We start from the raw sequence: 21,451 nt of genomic DNA, 5'->3' as shown, positions 1-21,451 counted from the left end.
GTTATAGAAATTAGTTTCGATTAATAATCGCCTATCGGGATAGTTTTTTATCTATGATTTTATCCCATCTAATAATCAATTATACACTATCTCCCGAAAAATTTTCTAAGAGTTCCACCATTGTGCCTAGGGCTGTCAAGGAACCGGATACTGGTTCATTATGAATCCATTATAAATGAATCAGATGCAATCCAATCCTATTAATATTTTAGATTATTTTGGATTAATCCAATTTAATGCATGTCTGGACCATTCAATTTGTTCAATCTGGACCATCCAATCTAATATAAATTCATTATGGATGAATTAGATCCAATCCAATCCAATAAGTACTTTGGATTATCTGAACTGATCCAATCCAATCCAAGCAACTACAGTTCAGTTCAGACAGAGATTCATCCTGCTTTGATACCCATATTTAGCTTCTTCTTTTTTTCCCTATAGTCCCTTATTTCGCTAATTTGGATCATCATCGAACTTACATATTTTAGGATGGATCCTCTATAAATTAGTTGATGAAAATATAGATTAAACTTGGAGCAATTGTGGATCCTCCGTTACACAGTTACACGCTCAATTTAAATGGATCGGTGATGGGCCTAAGCTAGTAGATCCAACGAGGATATTGTGAGAGGTTTTCCTATTTGGATTTGGATTCAGATCCAATTATATCTGAACCTCTTACCTCTTGGGTAACCTAGTCATTACTTCAAGGTCAAGCCAAGAGATCCTCTCCCTTTCCATTTGATGTGAGCAGATTTGGCTTTTTAGACATGCTGGCAATCTCAAAATAGTCACATGACACCCTGACACTACATAGGTGACGACTTGCTTTAGCCAAAATGACGAAGACCTACTTGAAACTACACTGGATGTGCCTCGTAGGCCTTGAGGGTGCTTCGTCACCACCTCACCATGGCCGACCTATAGACACCTCATGAAGATCAAGACAGTCACCTTAGGACCGAGCTTGAGACCTCGGCATGAAGGGAGACCTCCCGCCAAGGTCTCACTGACCAAACTAAGGTCCAGATAGCAACCTGCATGACATGGTGGTCAACCTTCCTACACTTCTGCCGACTTGACAGAGACCCAATTGCCAACCTACCTCCGCCGGCCTAACAGAGACCTGACAGCATAATATATTGACAAGACTAGGTCGGCAGAAGAGGAGACCTACCTCCGCCAACCTAACGAAGACTTAGTTGGCAACCAGCCTTCGTTGGCTTGACACCGTATGACCTCGATAGGACTAGGTTGGCAGAAGAGACGACATACCTCCGCCAACCTAATGAAGACTCATGTAACGACCTCATCACGGTCGAGCTAGGGACCTCAGCATTAGGGGTGACCTCCCTCGAGACCCTACTGACCTGACTGAGACCTAGTTGGCGACCTTCTTGACGTGGCAACCGGTCACTTCAAAGTGAAACATCGTGCTCAACTCCTATGGGATCACATCGCTCAACCATTAGGCCCATCTCTCCACGCTACCCGCTTCGGAGTTAATCTACGCGAATTCCATTTTCGAGTAAGAAACTGCTCTCGAGCATGGCTGACGACTTCTCGAGGATCTTGAGCATGCTATGGCCACCTCTGCTCAGAGGTCTCGGATGTGTTACGATCACAACTACATGTGCCTATATAAAGGTGTCTCCTTCAATCATAAGAGGTACGTGTGATTTAGCTCTTACAGCTCTCTAGCTCTCTCAAAACTCTTTGTTGACTTAAGCATCGGAGTGCCCACCCCAGGTAAAGCAACTCGGACACTGATCTCTTTCTTTGCAGCTTAGCTAGGTGACCTACTCAGTTCAGCGTCTGAGATGTTCACCAATAGGGAGCATCGGATTGCACATCATCAATTAGCAACCCTTGTGGGAACACGCTACACAAAAGCTAAGTTCACACCCATTCTTTGAGCCTCAAGTAGTGGCATCCTCAAGTAACAACAACAACACTTGGATCGAAAGAACCCCCGCAAGGGGTAGAATCAGAATGATCAGCCCGAACAAGTTCTAGTGGTCTCGCTCAAATAGAATCTCCCAGCCCTAACTGTGAGGCCGCCTCCGTAGGTCAAGCCCTCCATGCTACCTACGAGAGCTAACAATCAATAGATTTGTGAGGCGGCCCCTGTAGGTTGAGCCAAGATAACGACCAACAAACTATAGAGATACCTTGCCGAGGCGACGAGATGTCTATAGGTCGAGGTACTAAGAGTGAACTGGCCTATTAAAATTTCAACGACTTGACTGAGACTCGCTTTGGCAGCCTAGATGATCTGACTCGCGATATGCGCACTTCGGTAAAAATCTACGAATGGGAAGCCAAATTGCGTTTAGCATTAAGGCTCCCTTAAGCCAACCTATTCGAAACACGACGACAACAGATGATTGACTCGCGCTTAGCACACCTCAGTTCACTCAAACATGCAATATCGTCCTTATCCTCATCGATAGCACCCTCGCTGGCATCATTCTCGTTGCCCTCTCCGCTATCCTCCACTTTGGTTTCAGGCTCCGCATCGACCTCGTCAGCCACCCCCTTGAGGACCAGTTTGAGGGACACAGCGTAGAAGTCTATGAGTGGAGCGACCTAAGGAAGCATAGAATAATTTGAAGCCCTTCTTGAGGGCGGGCACAACAAACTCCGCTCTTGTACTTGGGCGAATGACGAAACTCCTCGATGGCTACATCCCTAGTTTGACAGATGTCCTCAGAGTGCCCGTTACACATCTCCTCATGTTGATGAGTTTGCTCTTGCACCCAGTGGTCAAGATGGCAAACTGCCTAGTGCCGCATTTAGCCCTTATACTCTTCTAGTTCAGGTGAGCAAATTGGGTCAGTGCAAAAAATAAAAAAAAAATAAAAGAGAGAAAAATTAGTTGAACTATCACTTCAGGCCAAAGACGTGCAACGAACTACTCCCTTCGTCGATCTAACCTTAACTCGAGAGTGGGGGGCAATTGATGAGGGCAGATTTCACCCTCTAGTGACGCGCCATGTAGCAATCCCAGAATCGTCACATGACACATCGACACCACATAGGCGATGACTTACCTTAACCAAAATGATAGAGACCTACTCAAAACCACGTCAGATGCACCTCGCATGCCTCGAGGGTGCTTTGTCACCAAATAAGAGAAAGCACCAAGGTGAGCTCAGAAACAATTATAACACAACAAGGTGCGCTTCCAAAGCAATTACAACACAAGAATGTGCCAATTGAGTACATGCAATTTAATATATAGATATAGATTAGAGGGCCCAAAGGTACAAAGTATCAAAATATGAGTCTGGATTTAGTGGACCCTTAGGTTCAGAGGGCTCGTGAACCCTCCAATAGGGGGCATGCACGTCCCCCCTTCATCTCTCCTCTATATAAGTAACACTGTTTCCCTTGTCAGACCGGTTCAACCGGGCAGGAAAAAATAAAACCAATCGAAACCTCTTTCCCCTTCGTTTGAACTCCCTCTCTCCCCCATTTTCACCCGTTCCCGAGCCCTAGCTCAAGAACACAAGAACAGCGGCGGCGTCTTCATTGTTTCACCGACCTCCAATAGTGAGACATTCAACCGGCGGCAAGAAAAAAACCTCTAGTAAGCTTCTTCTCCTTCTCCTTGACCTAGAACCTTGTTATTCATATCTTCTTCCTCTCTACAGAGACCATCGGTGGCATCCTCACTGTTTCATCGACCCCCGACGGCTTGCATTCAACCGGCAACAAGAAAATAACCTCTAATGTGCATTCAACCGGCGTTCTCACTGTTTCATCGACCCCCGACGGCTTGCATTCAACCGGCAACAAGAAAATAACCTCTAATGTGCATTCAACCGGCGTTCTCACTGTTTCATCGACCTATCGAAGCTCCTGGTACCTTAAATCGAACTCAAACATCAAACCTATCGAAGATGGAGGCCTAATGACCGATGCTTACAAGTATTTGATGGAGGTCGGTGGCTTGAAAGAGGAGGAGACATACCCTTACACTAGAAAACATGGTGAATGCAAGTTCAACCCAGAAAACATGGCCCTCTTGCAAGTGAGCATTTTAAGTTTCTGGTTTAGATCTCTGAGACTACTGATTTTACACCATTTCCAACTTCCTGTATCATCTCATATGATAGGTGTTTGACTCTTTGTGTTCGTTTGTCTGATCCATGAAATTTATATATGCAGTGGGGTTGAAATGCAGCATTCATGCAAACCTACATTGGTGGGTTGCGGCGCCAAGGGGTTCTTCATTCTTAGGCTTGGTTACAGGTCCTCTTGTATTCTTCCAATGTCTATTCAAGTAACTCTCGAGTAGGATCTTGTAGCATATACATGGGGAAAGAAGCCTATTAACTGATGATTGAATTCAAATTAGGGAAGGATAAGCTTAAAGGGAACCCGGAGACATTTCCTCCAATTCTTCTTGCTTCTGTGTCGTTTCTAGTTTCGGATATGTGGTTATTAGCAGTGGCAATTGAGCGGGTTGGGTTTGGTTTGGAATGACCTAGATATATAAAATTAAATGGGTTGGGTTCAACCCAAATCCGCTTTAATCCAATTCAATCCGGCATAATCCATTAATCTTATATTTATGTACATAAAACAAAAAAACTAACTCCCTCTTAACAAATAAGTTGGTCATAGCTTGGTGGTAATAGTAGATGCTATTTACACAAGTGGTGAAAGTTCAAGTCACATTACATGCATGTTGTTTTTACATAAGTGACGAATCCATTTGGTTATGTTCAGGTTTTGGGTTTGATAGAATCATTGAAGTTCAAACCGGTTAGACCAACTTGAACCATCTAATTGGATTGTCTTCGAGTTAATCACAACAAGGGTGGTTGAACTATTTAGATCTATATCAATCCGATCGGACCAGATTGGATTGGTTTCAGAATTGGGTGGACCCGGATTGGCCTACCTGAGTCAGGTTGGGTTTGGACTGGGCTGACTGACCTAAATGAACCAAACTAAGGTGATCAGGTCTGTTCATATTTAGACGAAGTTGATCTGATCCAAACTTGGGTCAAGTTGACTTCGATTTATGTCGATTTGGGTGAAGTGTGTTGATTTGAGAAAAAAAACTAATTTTAATCAATAATTAATAGAAAAGTAATACATTAATTATAAAATTATTTCGTTCAAGTGAAGAAATTAAAAAAAATAGTTAAAGAATTAATACTTATATCTTTAGTGATTAACCCAATAGTTATCCACAACCCAACCCACAACCCAACCTGACCCATTTAAATAGACCCAATGGGTGATCAACCCATTTTCAATCCACCAATTAAATGGGTGGATTGGGTGGGTTGGGTGGGTTCAGCGGGCTGGGTGAAAAATTACTACCCCTAATGGTTACCACCTATTAGCATTTCATTGGATGCCCAACATTGCACACTACAAAACCTCTGATTCTTCTCGCTAAAAGCTTACCATCGGTTGATTTCTTTTGATTCCTCTCCATTTGATGTTATTTGCGCAAGAAAATCGTCCATGGTCTTTTCTCACTCGCCAGACTTGGATATGGGAGAATGGGAGGGAGAGTTCAAATCGTTCAAAATGATATTTTCCACTTTTGTTTTTTAAGCTCGGTTCAGAGGGGCGACGTGTATGCCCTCTATTGGAGAGTTCACGCGACTTGTGAATTTCGTACACTGACTCACTGCAGAATTTTAAAATTACAGTTTAGTAATCCCTTATAAATCGCATCTTGCCCGTAAATTTAGCACCTCTGAGCGATGTGACTAGTAAACTGAACAGTCATTTTCCAAAATATCAACTTTCATCCGTTTTAGGCCTTTTCCGTACTTTATTAAAGTATGAAAGTAAAAGCATAAACTACACTAAAAAAATCTAAAGTTAAACAGCATCTACATTGTGCCTATACAACCGTACCATAAAACTCAATTAAGTAGGCTAATTAGCAATTCAATTGTAATTGGTGGGGTCGTTTAAGCTTGCTTCCTTACTTGACTGAGAAATGCCCTTTTTCCTTTTTTTTTTTTTTTATATGTCAGAGCGTGGCAAAATGCCTTAATGGCCCATGTGGTCCAATAACCTGACCCCCCAGATCTATAGATGTAATTTTTTCTTTTCTTTTTCTGTTAACATCACGATTAGTGGTGAATTCATAAATTTGAACTCAATTTTAAGAAAAAATATTTTATAAAAATATAAATTTATATATATAAATATTTTTTATTTAATATTTTAAAATTTAAGAATTATAATACTTTTATTATATATATTATTTTCTATAATTCTATTATATATGTTATTATATTATATATATTAAATATCATATATATATATATATATATATAATATTTGAGCTGCTTCTGATACACACGCTGTGTTTGACCAGAGTCATGGAGAACAAAAAATCTAAATGGTCACCACAATATATAATCTCCTCCGGAGCCAGGATTTATCCCACCTGTACTGTGGGCTCAGATTTCTGGGGTGTAGAAATGAATCCGTGGGTTCGCTTTATTCTCTTTTTGTTTCTCCATATTAAAAAGAAGCCTCGCATAGACCCCCCTCCTCTCTCAAGCAAACGCTTTCCATTATTTTATTAGCTAATCTCAATTTGGCGATGCCTTCGGTCTGGAGTGAATCTCTTCTGTGTTCTTCGTCATTATCAGAAGATGGTGTCCTGGTGAAGAATATCCTCCTCACACATGATCCCGATGGTTGTGTCGATCCAGAGCCATTGCTTCATGCTGTGGAGAATATCATCTGTTTTGCGACCACATCAAATGTACTGCTATTTCGACCTCCTCTTCTCTTTCTGCTATCTTTCTTGATTCAATTCTCGTCTACCATTCAGTGCTCAATACTTTGCATTAATTGTTTAAAGTGAATGTTTGTTTATATATTATTTGAATTGCAATGCACTGTTGTTATACACTACGATCGCGATCGATCTGTCAATTAACATCCTAATGCATGTTTCAGGTCTCTGGGCAACACCCAGATGGAATTGCAGCGAAAACTAGATGCAACAACGAAGAAAATGGCTCGCATGAAGTATTGGGACAAGTGGTGTGCAAGATCACATACCAGGTTCTCTGGCTCTCACTCACACAGACAGACAATTGTGTTGTCTTATATAAGAAGAAAACTAACTGCATGCCGATATTATCAATGACAGATGCTATACGAGTGTTATGGAGATGAAAATTTGCAGACGAGGATCTTGAACATATTCGAATTATTAGGGAAATTTTTGTGGGGCATGAAGGTGGCTCTAGTTATAGCAGCAATCGCGACAAGCTATGGGGAATTGTGGCTCAATATGCAACTCTGCCCTCGCGATCCATTGGCTGTGTCAGTTGCAATGCTTAAGCAACTGCCTGAAAACGTGGAGGCCTTGAAGCCACGTTTCATAGCATTGAGTTTGCTTGTTAAAACCATGGTAGACTTAACAAGGTGCATCGTCGACTTTGAAGGTCTCCCACTTGGGCATGTGGAGTTAGAGCCCAAGGAAATGAGCACTTCGAAATCTCAGATTTATATAGCAGCCTACTGGGTCATCAGAAGTGCCATCGCGTGCTTTTCTCAATTCATTGACTTGATGGCCATGAGAGTTGAGCAAGTGCATGTTCTTTCCCTTCACTCCTCTCAACCTATCCAGAGATATATGGGTTTTAATTACCATTTTATTTTATTGTTGATTTCGTTTCAATAGCTTAAGTACTAACTCGTTGGCATAACTCCTGTTGTAATTTAATTAATTAATACTATATACTAGCTAGCTAATGCAATTAATCTAGCCATGGAAATTGGAGAAGCTAGCTCCCCATTAATATAATGCAGCATGCCTGAACAATGTATGGTTTTTTCTCTCTTCAGGGACTCAACTTCAACAGTTATTGCAACGTGGGAACTCTCTAGTTTGGTCTATAGAGTGAGCGACATACGAGATAACCTTAGAAAGCATGTGGATTTGTGTCGTCAACAGATAGGTCAGTACTCAGTACTGTGGATCCATGATTTAATTACTAGCCCAGCATCACCCCTTATAAGTGGCCAGTCTCCTTAGAGTTGATCCTGTAATCAATGTCAATTGTATAGGTGCTTGGTAGAATCAAGTTTTTATATGTACTGATAAGCATAGAAAACTTCATGATCTTGTACAGACACAAAGACCTGTCAGAAGCTTTTGCATCTTTTTAAGGAGATCCATATCGACAACCAGGAGGTACTTGGCTTTTTATTTTCTCTGAAGGATGAGTTTCCACTGAAGAATGGCTCATCACAAACAAAGGTTTGTCTAAATCCAGTGTCCAATTTTTCTATTCTCCTGTTTTGACCAGAGACTCAAACTGCATGCGCAGCATCGGTCCATTTCTGTCCATCTAAATTATTTTTCTTTCCCAAGGAAATTTCCAGTTTCTATGAATCAATTAAACAGAGTAATTAACTAGCCAAAGCAATGTGACATTTAATTTTCTATTGCCAAAATCAAATCCGTATTCTAATACAAGTTAAATCATATGTATTTTAATTCCTAATGCCATCTTCTTCATTGTGGTTATGTACAGCTTGGGGTGTCTGAATTAGTAAACAAGGAAGTTGTACTCTTGGTCTCACAACCAAAGATCCTCCCACTAGAGGAATTACTCTTGCTTGTGCAGCAGACGCAGAGTCATCCTCAGCACAAGAAGTTCAAGGGGTGTTATGAGATCGTATGGGTGCCTGTTCCATCCTCCAACAAGTGGACAGATGCAGAAGAAAAGGATTTCCTTCATTTATCAGATTCCTTGCCGTGGTATTCTATACGTCAGCCGTGGTTGCTTAGCTCGGCAGTGGTGAACTACATAAAGCAACAGTGGCGTTTTGCAGAGAAACCATTGATTATGGTGTTGGATTCCAAAGGGAGGGTCTCCTCTTCAAATGCAATCGATATGATATATATCTGGGGTCCCGTTGCATATCCTTTCTCAACGGAGAGGGAACTGGAGCTCTGGGAGGAAGCAAGTTGGTCATTGCAACTGATCATGGGGGAAATCGACCCCCTAATATCAAAGAGGGTATGTTTCTAATCCAACTTTTATCAGCATTCAGAGAGAGAGAGAGAGAGAGAGAGAGAGAGAGAGAGAGAGAGAGTTTGTATTTATTCTCATAGAATTCAAATGATCTCAGGTAGAAGAAGGAAGAACCCTTTTTCTTTATGGAAGCGATGACATAGAGTGGATTAGAGAATTCACTAGCACGATAAAGGAGATGAAGAGTTCAGGTGTGCAGGTAGAGCTGGTTTATGTTGGTAAGAGGAATTTCAGTGACCATGTAACAAGTATTTTAGACATCATTGGTACAGAAAGACTTGGCGTTGGCGGTTATCTCTCCTGCCCAAAGATGAACTTCTTTTGGATTCGTCTGGAGAGTATAAGAAGATCAAAACTGAGACTAGAAAGGTCTCCTGATGTTGATCATATTCTAAGAGAGGTTGAGTCCTTGTTTAGTCTCGATGCGAATGGGAACAGCTGGGTGGTGATCGGGGAAGGGCCAGGCACAGACGTCATAAAGCTTCAAGGAAGCGAGACCATGGAATGCCTGAAGTCTTTTCATGTGTGGGGGGAAAAGATAGAGAAGCTGGGGATCTTCGGTGCAATAAGAAATGCTGTTGATCCATTCCATTTTACAGAGCATTGTGACCGCTCTAATATCATTCCCTACACTGAAGGCTCCACTGAAGGGATGACTGTCGTTTGTGAACAATGCCAGCGTCCAATGAAGATGATGAACATTCTGTTTCGGTGCAATGGGATTGGGACCGACTGACTCGACCTGGAACTGGATGGCTCTGTAATATGTATACACAGATGTCATTTTGGAGTTATTCAACATTGACATCTGTAAAGGAAAAAGTAGTAGTGGATGTGTCTTGTCTTCTAATTACTTGTAACCATAACTATACAACTAATTGTGCTTATAACATGTGTTTGATGGGTGTGATGTGAAGCTTTCAGAAATCCAAATTAATGAAATGGTATGAAAACAGAGGCGCAACCTTAATTTGCTTTTCCCACGCTAGTATTTGTAATTGTATGGACTTGTCCCCCGGTGTACGTCATTTTATTTAATGTTCTCATAGAAGGGAGAAGGGAGTATGCTAATGTTAATCATCCCTCTCTAGTGTGTAGTCTCTAGTTGTTCCATCCAACCAATCTAATGATAGAGCCTTCATGTATCTGGCTCCGCCTTGTCTCGTAAGATCCCAGCCCTTAAAATCAGAATTTCTCTACACAGTCGGACCTTATTTTAAAATCCATCCAATTCTAAAGTGAATTGAAACTTGAAAGCCAGGTCAACGGGGGAGATCACATTGGTGCCCCACAGAACTACTTGTTATTGGGAGATATTCCCAATACACGGTTGGGATTGGGATGTGCTCTGAAACGCTCATAGGACGCATTCTGTTCAGTCCAGCATGTGTCCACCGTTTTTTCTCCCAGTCATGGGAGTATGTACTATCTAGTAACTAGGAGAGTAGGACTGAATCAGCATAATGTTACACGAGGTCTTTGGCAAATATGGACCGGTTTGGACGAGCTAAAATCAGTCCCTTTATGGACGAACATGAATATATAAACATCCAACCAAAAAAATAACTAAAACCCAAGGTGGGGAGGCTCGACCCAGCAGACCGAAATAATTATTAATCCTATTTTCACACGACAGAAGGAAATTTCTACGTAAAATTCAACCCCATCGTAGGCCTCCCATGGGAGAGAAAATGATAGAAAAAAGAGAAACTGCCTTTGGTCATAGACAAATTGTTCCACAGTGAACTCAACATATTTTTAAGCATTCAATTAATTATTACATTCCAGAAGGGTTGGAAGGTTTGGGCATGGTTTGAGCTTCAAGTCATATATCTAACAAAAACAATCAGTTAGAAAACCGAATACAGATTTCCTCCTCAGATAACCATGCATCCTCACTCCCAACTCACGGCACTGGCATTGAGAAACCTCCCCACCCCCACCCCACACACCAATGACTGAAAACATTTATGTGTGGCTGCAACGTGTTTATATGGGTGTGAAGAGGAAATCTGATAAGTATGTGTTCGGTACCATTGTTGTCTACTATCCAAATGGAGCCTTTATTTGACTAAAATACCTTAGGCTGTGTTTGTTTAAGACGTAAATGTGTGTGAATCGAGGTAAATTTTATACTCCAGTTCAATTTTATTAACGTTTGGATGAGATGTTATTTTATATCTTAGATGAGTGTAAAACTCCACTTTAAGTAAAATTTACATAAAAAATCAGTGGAAATTTACCATCGAGATAAAATCAATGTAAAACTCCATCTTCTCAAAACTCTCTCTCTCTCTCTCTCTCTCCCCTTGTTCTTCTTCCCCCATTTCACTCCCGCCTGTTCATACCTACTACTCCAACTTCTACAAGTCTCCCCCTTTTCCCCTTCTCCGATCAGTCCACCATCGGTGTTGCAGATCTGTACCTCTTCTCTGCTTAGCCTCCATGCCGCAAGCTTCAATTCTTCACCGGTGTAAGAAATTTCCATCTGTACCAAACAGCAATGCATCAGAACTCACACCTCTTCTCAACGCTGCAATGGTAAACTGGGTTCCACCAGCGTGTCCACCATCTTAGAGCACAGAGAATCAACGTTGAAGGACGATATAATCACAACAGTGATGAAAACGCCAATTATCAAAAGAAATCCATGAGAAATCGCCATTGTCATTGTCGTGATTCTTGAATCAGCTCAGCTCAAGCTCTTTTTCTTCCCTTATCTCTCTCTGACTTTTCTTTTCTCTCTCCTTCACCGGCACAGTGACACGATGCAGGGGTAGGCAGGGTCATGATGGGTCTATGAAACGTTTTAGTTAGGTAGGCAGGGGTAGGCACTGACAAGATGCAAGGGTAGACAGGGGTAGGCGGTGAAACGTTTAAATAACTTGATCCTCCAAACACGATGAGTGTAAATAGGGCCAACAACCGGTTCCCATTTTACATTCTCATCAAACCGATTCTCACTCTACATTCGGTGTAAATTTGTTTTTACACCTCAAACAAATATAGTCTTAATTTTTTAATTTAATCCCTATTGTAAGAATAAAGATGTAATTTGAACAACCACTTTTTCTTCTGGTTTAAATTCCTCTAATTAAATCTTATATTTAAAATATTAACTCCCATTAGCCTCCCCAAGAATCAACCACAACGAAAAACCAATACACTAAGCTTAGAGGTCCACGCACATACGCATACACATACACTATCGCCTATAAAATGAGTGTTGGCTATGCTTGATATTTTGTAATGTTTGCTGATTAATCATGGGATCTCTTATGAGTTGGACATCGTCAAGAGGTTGACTAAGGAGCACTACAAGAAGTGTTTGGAGCAGTGTTTCAAGAAAAACACTTCACTGCCCACTCGAGGCATGAATTCCTGCTCAAGATGCACAATATATATGATGTCACAACCGTGGTCTTCTAATTTTTGTCCAAAGGTTTTATAATTTTTTAATTAGAAAAATATTAAAAAATGCAAAAAACGTTTATCTCGGCTGTATGATGTGGCATCACACTGCACGCATTGGACAGACGATGAACATAGGGGCGCGAATGGTGGTTTTGGTTTAGTTGGACCCTATTCAAATCAAAATCATTTTGGAGAGATCGGGTAGACCAATAAGAGATTAATTGGTCTAGTTTCTATTACCCAGTCTATTCAAGTTCTAAGTTCAAGCCCATTGATGCAACCTTTGCGGTGTCTTTTATTTATTTCGTCAGATACAATGGATGGTGTTCATCATTGAGCCGGCGATGGGGTTTCCCATGGTTTTTAAAATTAGACCGGATCAGATGGTTGGATCGGAAAAACTGGGAACTGGTCAGGTGACTGGTTCCGTTTTCTTCAAAAATTAGATTTTCCCTCAAAATTGTTGATTTTGGTCAGCGAACCGCTGAACCGGGCAGTTAATCGTTCAAACGGTTTTGACCATTTTTTTTTATTTTTTTATTTTTTTGTCAGAACGGGCTGAGTGTTTGGTTTGAACGGTCGGACCGTTCGACTTGGTAACCAAACCCCTGACCGATTTGGTTTTAAAAACCATGGTTTTTCCAATTGAGAATGGGATGAGGGTTTCTGGCCTGCTAGAAACCCAATTTCGATCTAAACTGAGTTTCAAATCGAGCTTGAACTCAATATATAAGGTTTTTTTTTTTGCTAATCAAGCTTATATCATATATAATATTTTTAATTTTTCTGAAAGATTTTAATTATATAATAATAATAATAATAAAATAATTTTTATATATAAAATATTTTAATTTTTATATGATGCTTGGCTCATTGTAGAGTTCGAGCTGAGCAGAGATTAAACATGTTAGTAATTGAGTTGAGTTGAATGTCTTCAAGCTAATCTTGAATTCAAACACCATGTTTTTTACTGCTAAGCCAAGTTCAAATAACCAGGTTCAATTTGAATCCACCCCTACATATAAGATTTATCCATGCAACTACAAATGGGTCTCTGTATACTCTATTTATAGATGAATGAAAGGACTAGTTGTGAAAACTAAAGCTCTATAGATGAATACAAGTTGAGTGGTCAAAGGACTAGTTAGCTAAAGCTTTGCATTCATCTATAAATAGACGAGTCCAATTTGAGTGGCCATTATTAGATGAACTTTGCATTCATATCTATAAAACTTGGCCTAGTTTGGCTTGGATCGGTTCAGGCTTATTTGGTAACCGGAGCTACCTTATCCAAAAAATAGCAGAGCGTTAGACTCTGTTTGGGAAGAGTGTAAATGTAAATATATAGAATACATTCTGGTTCATATAAATGTAAAGTTGGTTTAGTTTTGCAGTGATAAATCTACTTTCTTACCAAACGAATTTTAATTGTACTGAATGTAAAAATGAATCCCAATGCAGAAATATGCCTTTTTAATATTCGATCAATCTTGAGGGCAAATGTACATTTTGATGTAAAATTTCATCTCATTTTAGATGCAAGCATGCCTTAAAAACTGTGTTTTCTGTCATTGTTAATGCACAAATGTATCCTTGCCAAACACTAGTAAACTGAACCCGCACCGACACAAACCAAAAGCTCTTTAAGTGTACAATTTGGACGGGTCGGGTTGGGCTTTTGTCAAAGTTTAATGGGCCAGGCTTGAAGACTGAGAGAGCAAAGCAGTGTAAAATAACTCGCACCAACACGACAACCCGAGTTGCACCTGCTCAATTGTTTAAAAATTCAGGGGGTGAAGACCAAGAAATTGTTCTAGAGACATTATAAGTATGCTTCGCCAGCTAATGGGCCGTCATATGAGAGATGATGATATAGGGGTTAATGTGAAGAGTCCTGCAATCGGTGATGATTGTGTGAATTCGCCACGGAGCTTCAATCTCAGGACTCAGGAGGTTTGTGATCTTTTGAGTGTTCCCCTTGGATAACAAAGTGAGTGATCTTCAAATCCGATGAGCAAAAACAAACTCTCCTCTATGGTCTCGGGAAATGATGCCAATCCCGGAAGAATTAAGGCTGACTGCCCCATCTACATTAGTTTGGCTCGGTTTGGCAATACGGTATTACGGTAATACCATTACCAACCATCGGTAGATTATGCTAAACGGTGTTCGGGCTTAGAATGGGCCATTAGGTCCACCAATGGACCAGATATTGGTGCATCCAGATCCGGTCCAATATGAGTCTATTACAGATACCGAAATTGTTTTAGACTGGACTGATCCAATTTAATATCTTATTGGATCATCTAATCTGTTCAAATTGAATTTAATTCAAATTATATCCAACTTAAACCTGATTCATTAACAGTCCTATTCTTATCTTTCTCTTAATGGACCGTTTCTTTGGCTGTTGTCCCCGGTCTCGGGGTGCGACTTTCAGAAGCAAATTTTCCAAGCCCCCACCAGAACGCGATGTACATTGTCCATTTAAGATTTGTTCTTGATCTCTCTGTATGCCTATTTAATCATTCTGGGACTTTATTTAATAAGGTAGATTGTGGAATATTATCGTAAAACGCTTTGGAATTTTCTAAAGCCAAGAGCTTTGGACCATTCCTCTCATTTCTTTTGCTTTTCCTCCTTTGGTCATAAAAATAAAGTTACACGCTTATCGCATGTAATGGCCCTTTTGTAAATAGGAATAGAGAAGTTTTTCTTTTTAATACGTTTTTTTTTAACTGAGCCGAGAATTAAGGTTAAGTTTTCTTTCTTTAAACCTATACTTTATGTGATTTTATTTATAAATAATTATACTAAATAATGTGGTATTATGTACTATTTAGTGATTTGGGCACACCCCTAACCATGAGACAAGAAAATGCAGTTTTAGTTTGAAAAGACAAAAGCAACAACATATTTAGACCCTTATAATCAAGTTTTCAAATCGTTATTGAACTGGATGGTCAGACCATTCGGTCCTGAAATCGTTCAAGCAATCAATTCCGTTTCACCCTCTTTTTGGAGTTCAGATTAGCTGAAAGCTTTAGCGGTCCATTGGACTGTAGAATCAATAACGAGGTTCCACGCCAGTAATAAATTCATGGGCCCCATGTATTTAATTTTGGCATGGGACTTTATCATTGGTTCCACAACCTGCTGAACAGCTAAAGCGTTCGACTAAACCTTGCTCTATTCTTTGACAAAAAACCGTTGACTTGATCAGTAATCCACTGACTTGGGTGGTCAAACTGTTAACCCATTTAATGATTTTTGGCCATTTTTTTTTATTTTTTTCAATTGGAATGAACCATTTGTTCGAATCGGACAATCAAACCATCGACCCAAAAACCAATGGCTAAAATAGTTCGGATTCCATGTCGATTTTTAAAACCTTGCTTATAATTACAAAATACAAAGAATGGTTTATTTATCTCTTTCACATAGGGATCTCAAGAAGAGGAAGTGCCCAAATTAGTCCTCTTTACTTGAAGGAAAAAGGGGAAAATATCAAGAAGAAAATTAAAATTATACTACTAATTGAATAGGCAAAAATTTCCTTGAGACATGAAGATCTGACAATGCTATTTGAAAAGCAAATGACCTTTTTAATTGCAGCGTTTGAAGCAAGCAACTGTTTCTCCCAGTCTTTCATTCTTTTCGTCACTGCTGTTTCTTTTTCTTTGCATATTCAGATGTGTGTCAGGAAAAACTAGACTATGACTGGCCGGGTGCTGGCAGCCAAATTGGTTCAAAGAATTCTCAATTGCTTTAGGGTCGCTATTTTTTTAATGTAGAGTTACTCCACAAGATAATCTGAAATCATTTATTGTTTTGATATAATAAAAAAATATGATTTATTTGATCAAATTGAACGATGAAATTCAACGGTTAGATCGGGGTGGTCATCATCCAAAACGGTTTTTGAAGTCTCACGAATGGGATCTGCTCCTCATACAGGGCATCTCCCGTAAATAATACTGTGTTAGGAGCAGAGCCGGTCACCCACGAGTGATGCAGTAGGTGTAGCCGTGTAGGTAGGCAACTGTAGTCACAAGTAAGGAATAAGCGAGAGTAAAGTGATGAAGTGTTTTTCCAACTTTCGGCATCTCATCATTCGCCGTGCCGGTAACTTTTTCAACGTGTGATTATGCCCTTTTCAGGTAATCAAATATGCATACATCCAAAACGTTGAACCTGTGGGAGCTGGAGAAAATAAAAAAGGAAACTACTAAACGATATCAATTTAAATTCTGATAAAAGGGAAAAAAAAAATGAAAGAAAGAAAGAAAAGGGTCGAGCAAGGCTGCTGTGTGGAGATAGACAACCGTAGACGATGGGGACTATCTGGGCAATATATGCTGCGAAGTGCGAACAGACGAGACAGATTGAGATAGATCAACTTGGGGCTTGGGCTTGGGTCCGGCGCTAGCTCGAGCCTCGAGAGACGAAGGCAAATGCTTTTGAACTGTAAAGAGTATAGATTGAGGGGGCCCAGCAAATGGTGGGCCTAAATTCCTAATCCACACAGCTTTACAGTTAAAGCACGTTGGAAGCAAAGAAGTTAATACAAATAAGCCAACGCTTTATTCCAAAATTTTGTGGCTATATAAGCAGCCCATTTGGCAAGACCTGAAACCACCACACCCAAAACAAGACTCATTTATCTCCTTCTATCCTTCTTTACTGCTGTGATCTTTCGTTCTCCATTCTTTCATTTTTCATAAAAAAAATGTCAACCACCACTCCGTTCCACGCAGCAGCTCCAAAGATCACTTCCCTGTCTGCCCAACTGCCGAGGGGCGAGCGGAATCTGTTCTCGACATCGGACGACAATGCGATGATGAAGCAAATACTGGGCACCCATGCTCACGATGGTCGAGAGGTTGATGTCAAACCTCTCCTCCAAATCGTCGAGGACATCTTTCATCGTTCACCACCCACCGCCACTACCACCACTAATGTCGTAGACGGCATCGTCCAACATGTGTGTATTTGCTCTACTCTCCCTCCTCGCTTCTCCCACCATCCATCTGTTTGATGATTTGATTACAATACAGAGATTATATTATCTCCCATGACAAATGAGATTGCATTGTTTGTAGGTTGTTGCGGCTGATACGCACACCCACATTGATACATTGGTGGACAAGACCCACCACCTTGGCTTCGCCGGCATGCTCGAAGCATTGGCGTACACCATACATAAGATTTCCTGCGAGGTTAGCATTGAATACATTTGATCGATCGATGGATTGGTTAATAAATAAGTAAAATATTTTCTGGGTGGTACTAATGAAATGAAGAATATGAATGAATGAATGTAACAGCTATTGTACAAGTGCTCCGGTGGAACAGATGCACATGCGACAGCGCTAGCCATATTCAGCACACTGGCAAGTTACTCATGGGACGCAAAGGTGGTTCTCTCATTAGCAGCTTTCGCAGTTAACTATGGGGAGTTCTGGCTGGTGGCTCAGCTTTACCCCACAAACCCGCTGGCCAAGTCGATCGCTCTCCTTAAGCAAATCCCTGATATATTGGAGCACTCGGAGCTTTTAAAACCCCGGTTCGAGGGGCTTAGGAACCTCATCAACGCCATGCTGGACTTAACCAAGTGCTTGATCGAGTTCAAGGAGCTACCTACCCAGTACATCTCCACCGACACATCGCCCATGGCCGTCGCTATGAGCCTTATACCCACCGCTGCTTATTGGACGGTCAGAGGTGTTGTGGCCTGCGCAACTCAGATCAATGGCCTCATTGGCTTGGGTCATGAGTATGTTTTATAATATATATATATATATATATATATATATACATACATGCAATGTCCATATTAACTTAGTTCATCACCCCTTTCAATATTAACTTCCTTCCTCAATTAATAAATTTGCCAATGCAGCGCTTCCTTCATTTTCCCCACTAGCTACTTAATAAATTCTGGTTTCTGGACTTCAATTTAGGTACATACCATCGACAGCTGAGGCTTGGGAGTTGTCCAGCTTGGCCCACAAGATCAACAACATAAAAGACCATTTCAGGAAGCAACTCCACTTTTGCTACCAACACATAGGTGATTACATCCTACTACGTGCTATATATGAAGACAATATGCCTTCTGGTGTTTTGTTTTACTAATTAAGCATGAAATAAAATCATGATTGTATATATAATATGATGGTGCAGATGAGAAGAGACACATCGAAGCTTTTCAGACGCTTGTTCGCCTGTTCGAGACACCCCACATTGACAACATGAAAATACTCAGAGCGCTCATTTACTCCAAAGATGATATGCAACCAATTTTTGATGGTACCACCAAGAAAAAGGTCTCTCTCTCTCTCTCTCTCTCTCTCTAAGCCAGCCCATGAACTGTATATCAGTGACTGATCACATTTCATGGCAAATTAAAAAAAAAAAAAATATATATATATATATATATAATAGGTTGGCCTTGAGATTCTGAGGAGGAAGAATATGCTACTGCTTATATCGGACCTTGATATTTCCCGCGACGAGCTTTCCATTCTGGAGACGGTGTACCTGGAATCCCGTCACCAACCATCCAGGCCAGAGAGCCAGTTCGAAGTGGTTTGGCTTCCGGTGTTGGATAAGTCGGTCCCATGGAATGAAAGCAGCAGGCAAACCGACTTTGAGCGACTACAATCGATCATGCCTTGGTACTCTGTAAACCACCCCTCATTGATCGATCAGGCTGTCATCAGGTACATCAAGGAGGTGTGGCACTTCAGCAAGAAGCCTATCCTAGTGGCGTTGGATCCACAAGGTAGGGTTGTCTGTCCCAATGCCATCCACATGATATGGATCTGGGGAAGTTTGGCCTTCCCTTTCACCACCGCCAAGGAGGAAAGCTTGTGGAAGGAACAAACTTGGAGGCTTGATTTTGTGGTGGACGGGATTGATCCCACCATTCTCAATTGGGTAATATATTGAATCATGTTTTTATTATATATCATAACTAAAATAAATAATTATCTGATCGCTATATTTGATTTACTTCCTCAGGTAGCGGAAGGGCGATACGTATGTTTGTATGGAGGTGAGGATCTGGAATGGATTGAGAAATTTGTGGCAGCAGCACGATACGTTGCACAAGAAGAAAATATTCCCTTAGAGTTCGTGTACGTGGGGAAGAGCAAGCCAAGGCTACCATTGTCGAGGATAATTGATTTCATCAAGGCGAAAAATCTCGGTAACTATTGGACAGAACGTACACTGATCTGGTTCTTCTGGGCACGGTTGCAGAGCATGTATTACTCAAAGACACAGTTGCCCAGCAAGACCACCACCGACAATGACAACAAGATACAACAACATCTGCCCAGCAGCAAGACCTCCGAAAGTGACCACATAATGCACGAGATCATGAACATGCTGAGCTTCGACAGCAGCGACCAAGGATGGGCAATAATCAGTAGGGGAACGGCGGAGATGAGCAGATCTAAAGGCGACCAAATTTATTCCTCCATCTCACAGTACAACGACTGGAAGGTGCACATCCCAACCAAAGGCGGGGTAATACCGGCGCTCAATGATCATCTCCGTAGCCACCCAACGGAGCACCACTGCAATCGCCTCATCCTCCCGGGGACCGTCGGGAGAATCCCGGAGACGGTGCCTTGTTCCGAGTGCACCCGTCCCATGGAAAAGTACATCCTGTACCGTTGCTGCACCGACTGAAGTCACTGAACAGCCAATCCACAACATCTAGTCAACTGCATCTGGGGCTGGGCTTTTCCTCTGTCCTCTGCCTTATTAAATAATATATGGATGGCATGTGGCGATCGAAGACGAAGAGGGTCCATCCTATTCCTATTCCTAGTTTTATTTTGGTGTGGTCTTTGATTAATATATTATGTATGCTACGTGGTTGAATGGTACGGTAGTGGTGGGCAATTACTCTATTAGGAGTGGCTCCACCTCTGCCTCTCGTAGCTTATTATTATATATGCATCGGATGTTTGCGTTATTTCATAGTCGGACCATGCTGTTTCTGTGTGCCTGACAATAATGATAATATGAAGCCCACGACTTTGTATTAATTGTTATATTATTTTTTTGGGTTCAACTATGATATATGATATGGAAAAAATATGTTATCCAATCAAGTATTATTTAACAAATTTTTTGTGTGGAAATTATCTGGATATCATGTATTTTCCACATCATAGATTTTTTTATTTTTTTTATATAGTTTATACTAGGCTTTTGTGGAATCAAATCTCGTAGCCAATAATTTAAGAAAAAGGCATCAGAACTATTTGGATATCATGTCTTTTTCACATCATATATATTTTTTTAATTTTTTTATATAGTTTGTTCTAGGCTTATGTGGAATCAAATCTCGTAGCCAATATTTTAAGAAAAAGGCATTAGAGGGAAGTTTTTAATGATGCATAACACTAAATACAAAAAAAAAAAAACTTACTAAATGGGCCAGGCTTTAAAAATAATCAGCTCATGCCTGCATGGATAAGGTGTTCGACCAAGAGGAATTAGTTTAATTGATCATGTGAATCATGTATGTGTTTCTCTCTTTACTTATTTGCTTTTCTTTTTCTTTTTTCTCCTTTTCTTTTTCCTCTTTGTCAAGATGCATAGATTCCCTCTCTCTAGTCTTGACCATCTTTGTATTCTTGCCTTTTGTTTTCAAAACCGGTTGCTCTTCGAAGTATTCTTTGTATATGTTTGACATTGATGCTACAGATGTAGCACCGTTTTCTCTGCCGATGTATGGGTTGAAAGTATTTTTTTCTTGGTGCCTTTTTTTTTTTGAATTGTTGTTGCCAGGTAGAACGTTTCCTAGAGCAACAACATCTTTTTCTATTTGGTATCAATGCTCCAAGAAACGTTTTCTGCATTTCTACTCATTATCCAGTGTCACATCACTGCCCTATTGGCATCAACAAGCTACAACTCCAGGAAACGCCAAATTTGTCGTTGATCCAAGCCATGCCTTCCCGATTTCT

General features: G+C 40.6%; 2 protein-coding genes and 1 long non-coding RNA gene across 4 annotated transcripts; all 3 read left to right on the top strand.

Annotated features, from left to right (window-relative positions):
• The first annotated feature begins 3,395 nt into the window (after nt 1-3,395).
• Nucleotides 3,396-4,408, top strand: LOC148862645 (uncharacterized). Of its 2 annotated transcripts, XR_016109378.1 has the most exons (3): nt 3,404-3,595; nt 3,660-4,039; nt 4,177-4,408. It is a non-coding gene; the product is annotated as an uncharacterized LOC148862645 (long non-coding RNA). The 2 variants fall into 2 exon arrangements; XR_016109377.1 differs by having other exon boundaries at nt 3,396-4,039.
• Nucleotides 4,409-6,472: 2,064 nt separating this feature from the next.
• LOC148862644 (sieve element occlusion protein) lies at nt 6,473-9,980 on the top strand. Its single transcript, XM_088975335.1, has 7 exons — nt 6,473-6,757; nt 6,955-7,062; nt 7,151-7,596; nt 7,852-7,964; nt 8,139-8,266; nt 8,544-9,032; nt 9,145-9,980. Exons 1-7 carry the CDS (start codon nt 6,593-6,595, stop codon nt 9,781-9,783), a joined length of 2,088 nt encoding a protein of 695 aa, XP_088831461.1. The 5' UTR covers nt 6,473-6,592; the 3' UTR covers nt 9,784-9,980.
• A 6,863-nt stretch (nt 9,981-16,843) lies between these two features.
• On the top strand, nt 16,844-20,605 carry LOC148862643 (protein SIEVE ELEMENT OCCLUSION B-like). Its single transcript, XM_088981581.1, has 7 exons — nt 16,844-17,445; nt 17,564-17,680; nt 17,789-18,237; nt 18,425-18,534; nt 18,648-18,790; nt 18,909-19,403; nt 19,488-20,605. The coding sequence occupies exons 1-7, from the start codon at nt 17,191-17,193 to the stop codon at nt 20,160-20,162; spliced, it is 2,244 nt and encodes a 747-aa protein (XP_088837707.1). The 5' UTR covers nt 16,844-17,190; the 3' UTR covers nt 20,163-20,605.
• Nucleotides 20,606-21,451: the final 846 nt, after the last annotated feature.

Source organism: Nelumbo lutea, chromosome 3 (genome assembly GCF_056320005.1).
Source record: "Nelumbo lutea isolate HS-2025 chromosome 3, American lotus-T2T, whole genome shotgun sequence".
Classification (NCBI taxonomy): domain Eukaryota; kingdom Viridiplantae; phylum Streptophyta; class Magnoliopsida; order Proteales; family Nelumbonaceae; genus Nelumbo; species Nelumbo lutea.
This window is presented reverse-complemented; position numbering and strand designations above follow the sequence as displayed.

Bases quoted from the DNA above. Each gene is read 5' to 3' on its own strand.
- LOC148862643 (XM_088981581.1), top strand. From the start codon at position 17,191: ATGTCAACCACCACTCCGTTCCACGCAGCAGCTCCAAAGATCACTTCC. The intron at 18,791-18,908 runs GTCTCTCTCTCT...TATATATAATAG, and splicing joins ATGGTACCACCAAGAAAAAG to GTTGGCCTTGAGATTCTGAG. The intron at 19,404-19,487 runs GTAATATATTGA...TTACTTCCTCAG, and splicing joins ATCCCACCATTCTCAATTGG to GTAGCGGAAGGGCGATACGT.
- LOC148862644 (XM_088975335.1), top strand. From the start codon at position 6,593: ATGCCTTCGGTCTGGAGTGAATCTCTTCTGTGTTCTTCGTCATTATCA. The intron at 6,758-6,954 runs GTACTGCTATTT...TGCATGTTTCAG, and splicing joins GTTTTGCGACCACATCAAAT to GTCTCTGGGCAACACCCAGA. The intron at 7,965-8,138 runs GTCAGTACTCAG...GATCTTGTACAG, and splicing joins TTTGTGTCGTCAACAGATAG to ACACAAAGACCTGTCAGAAG.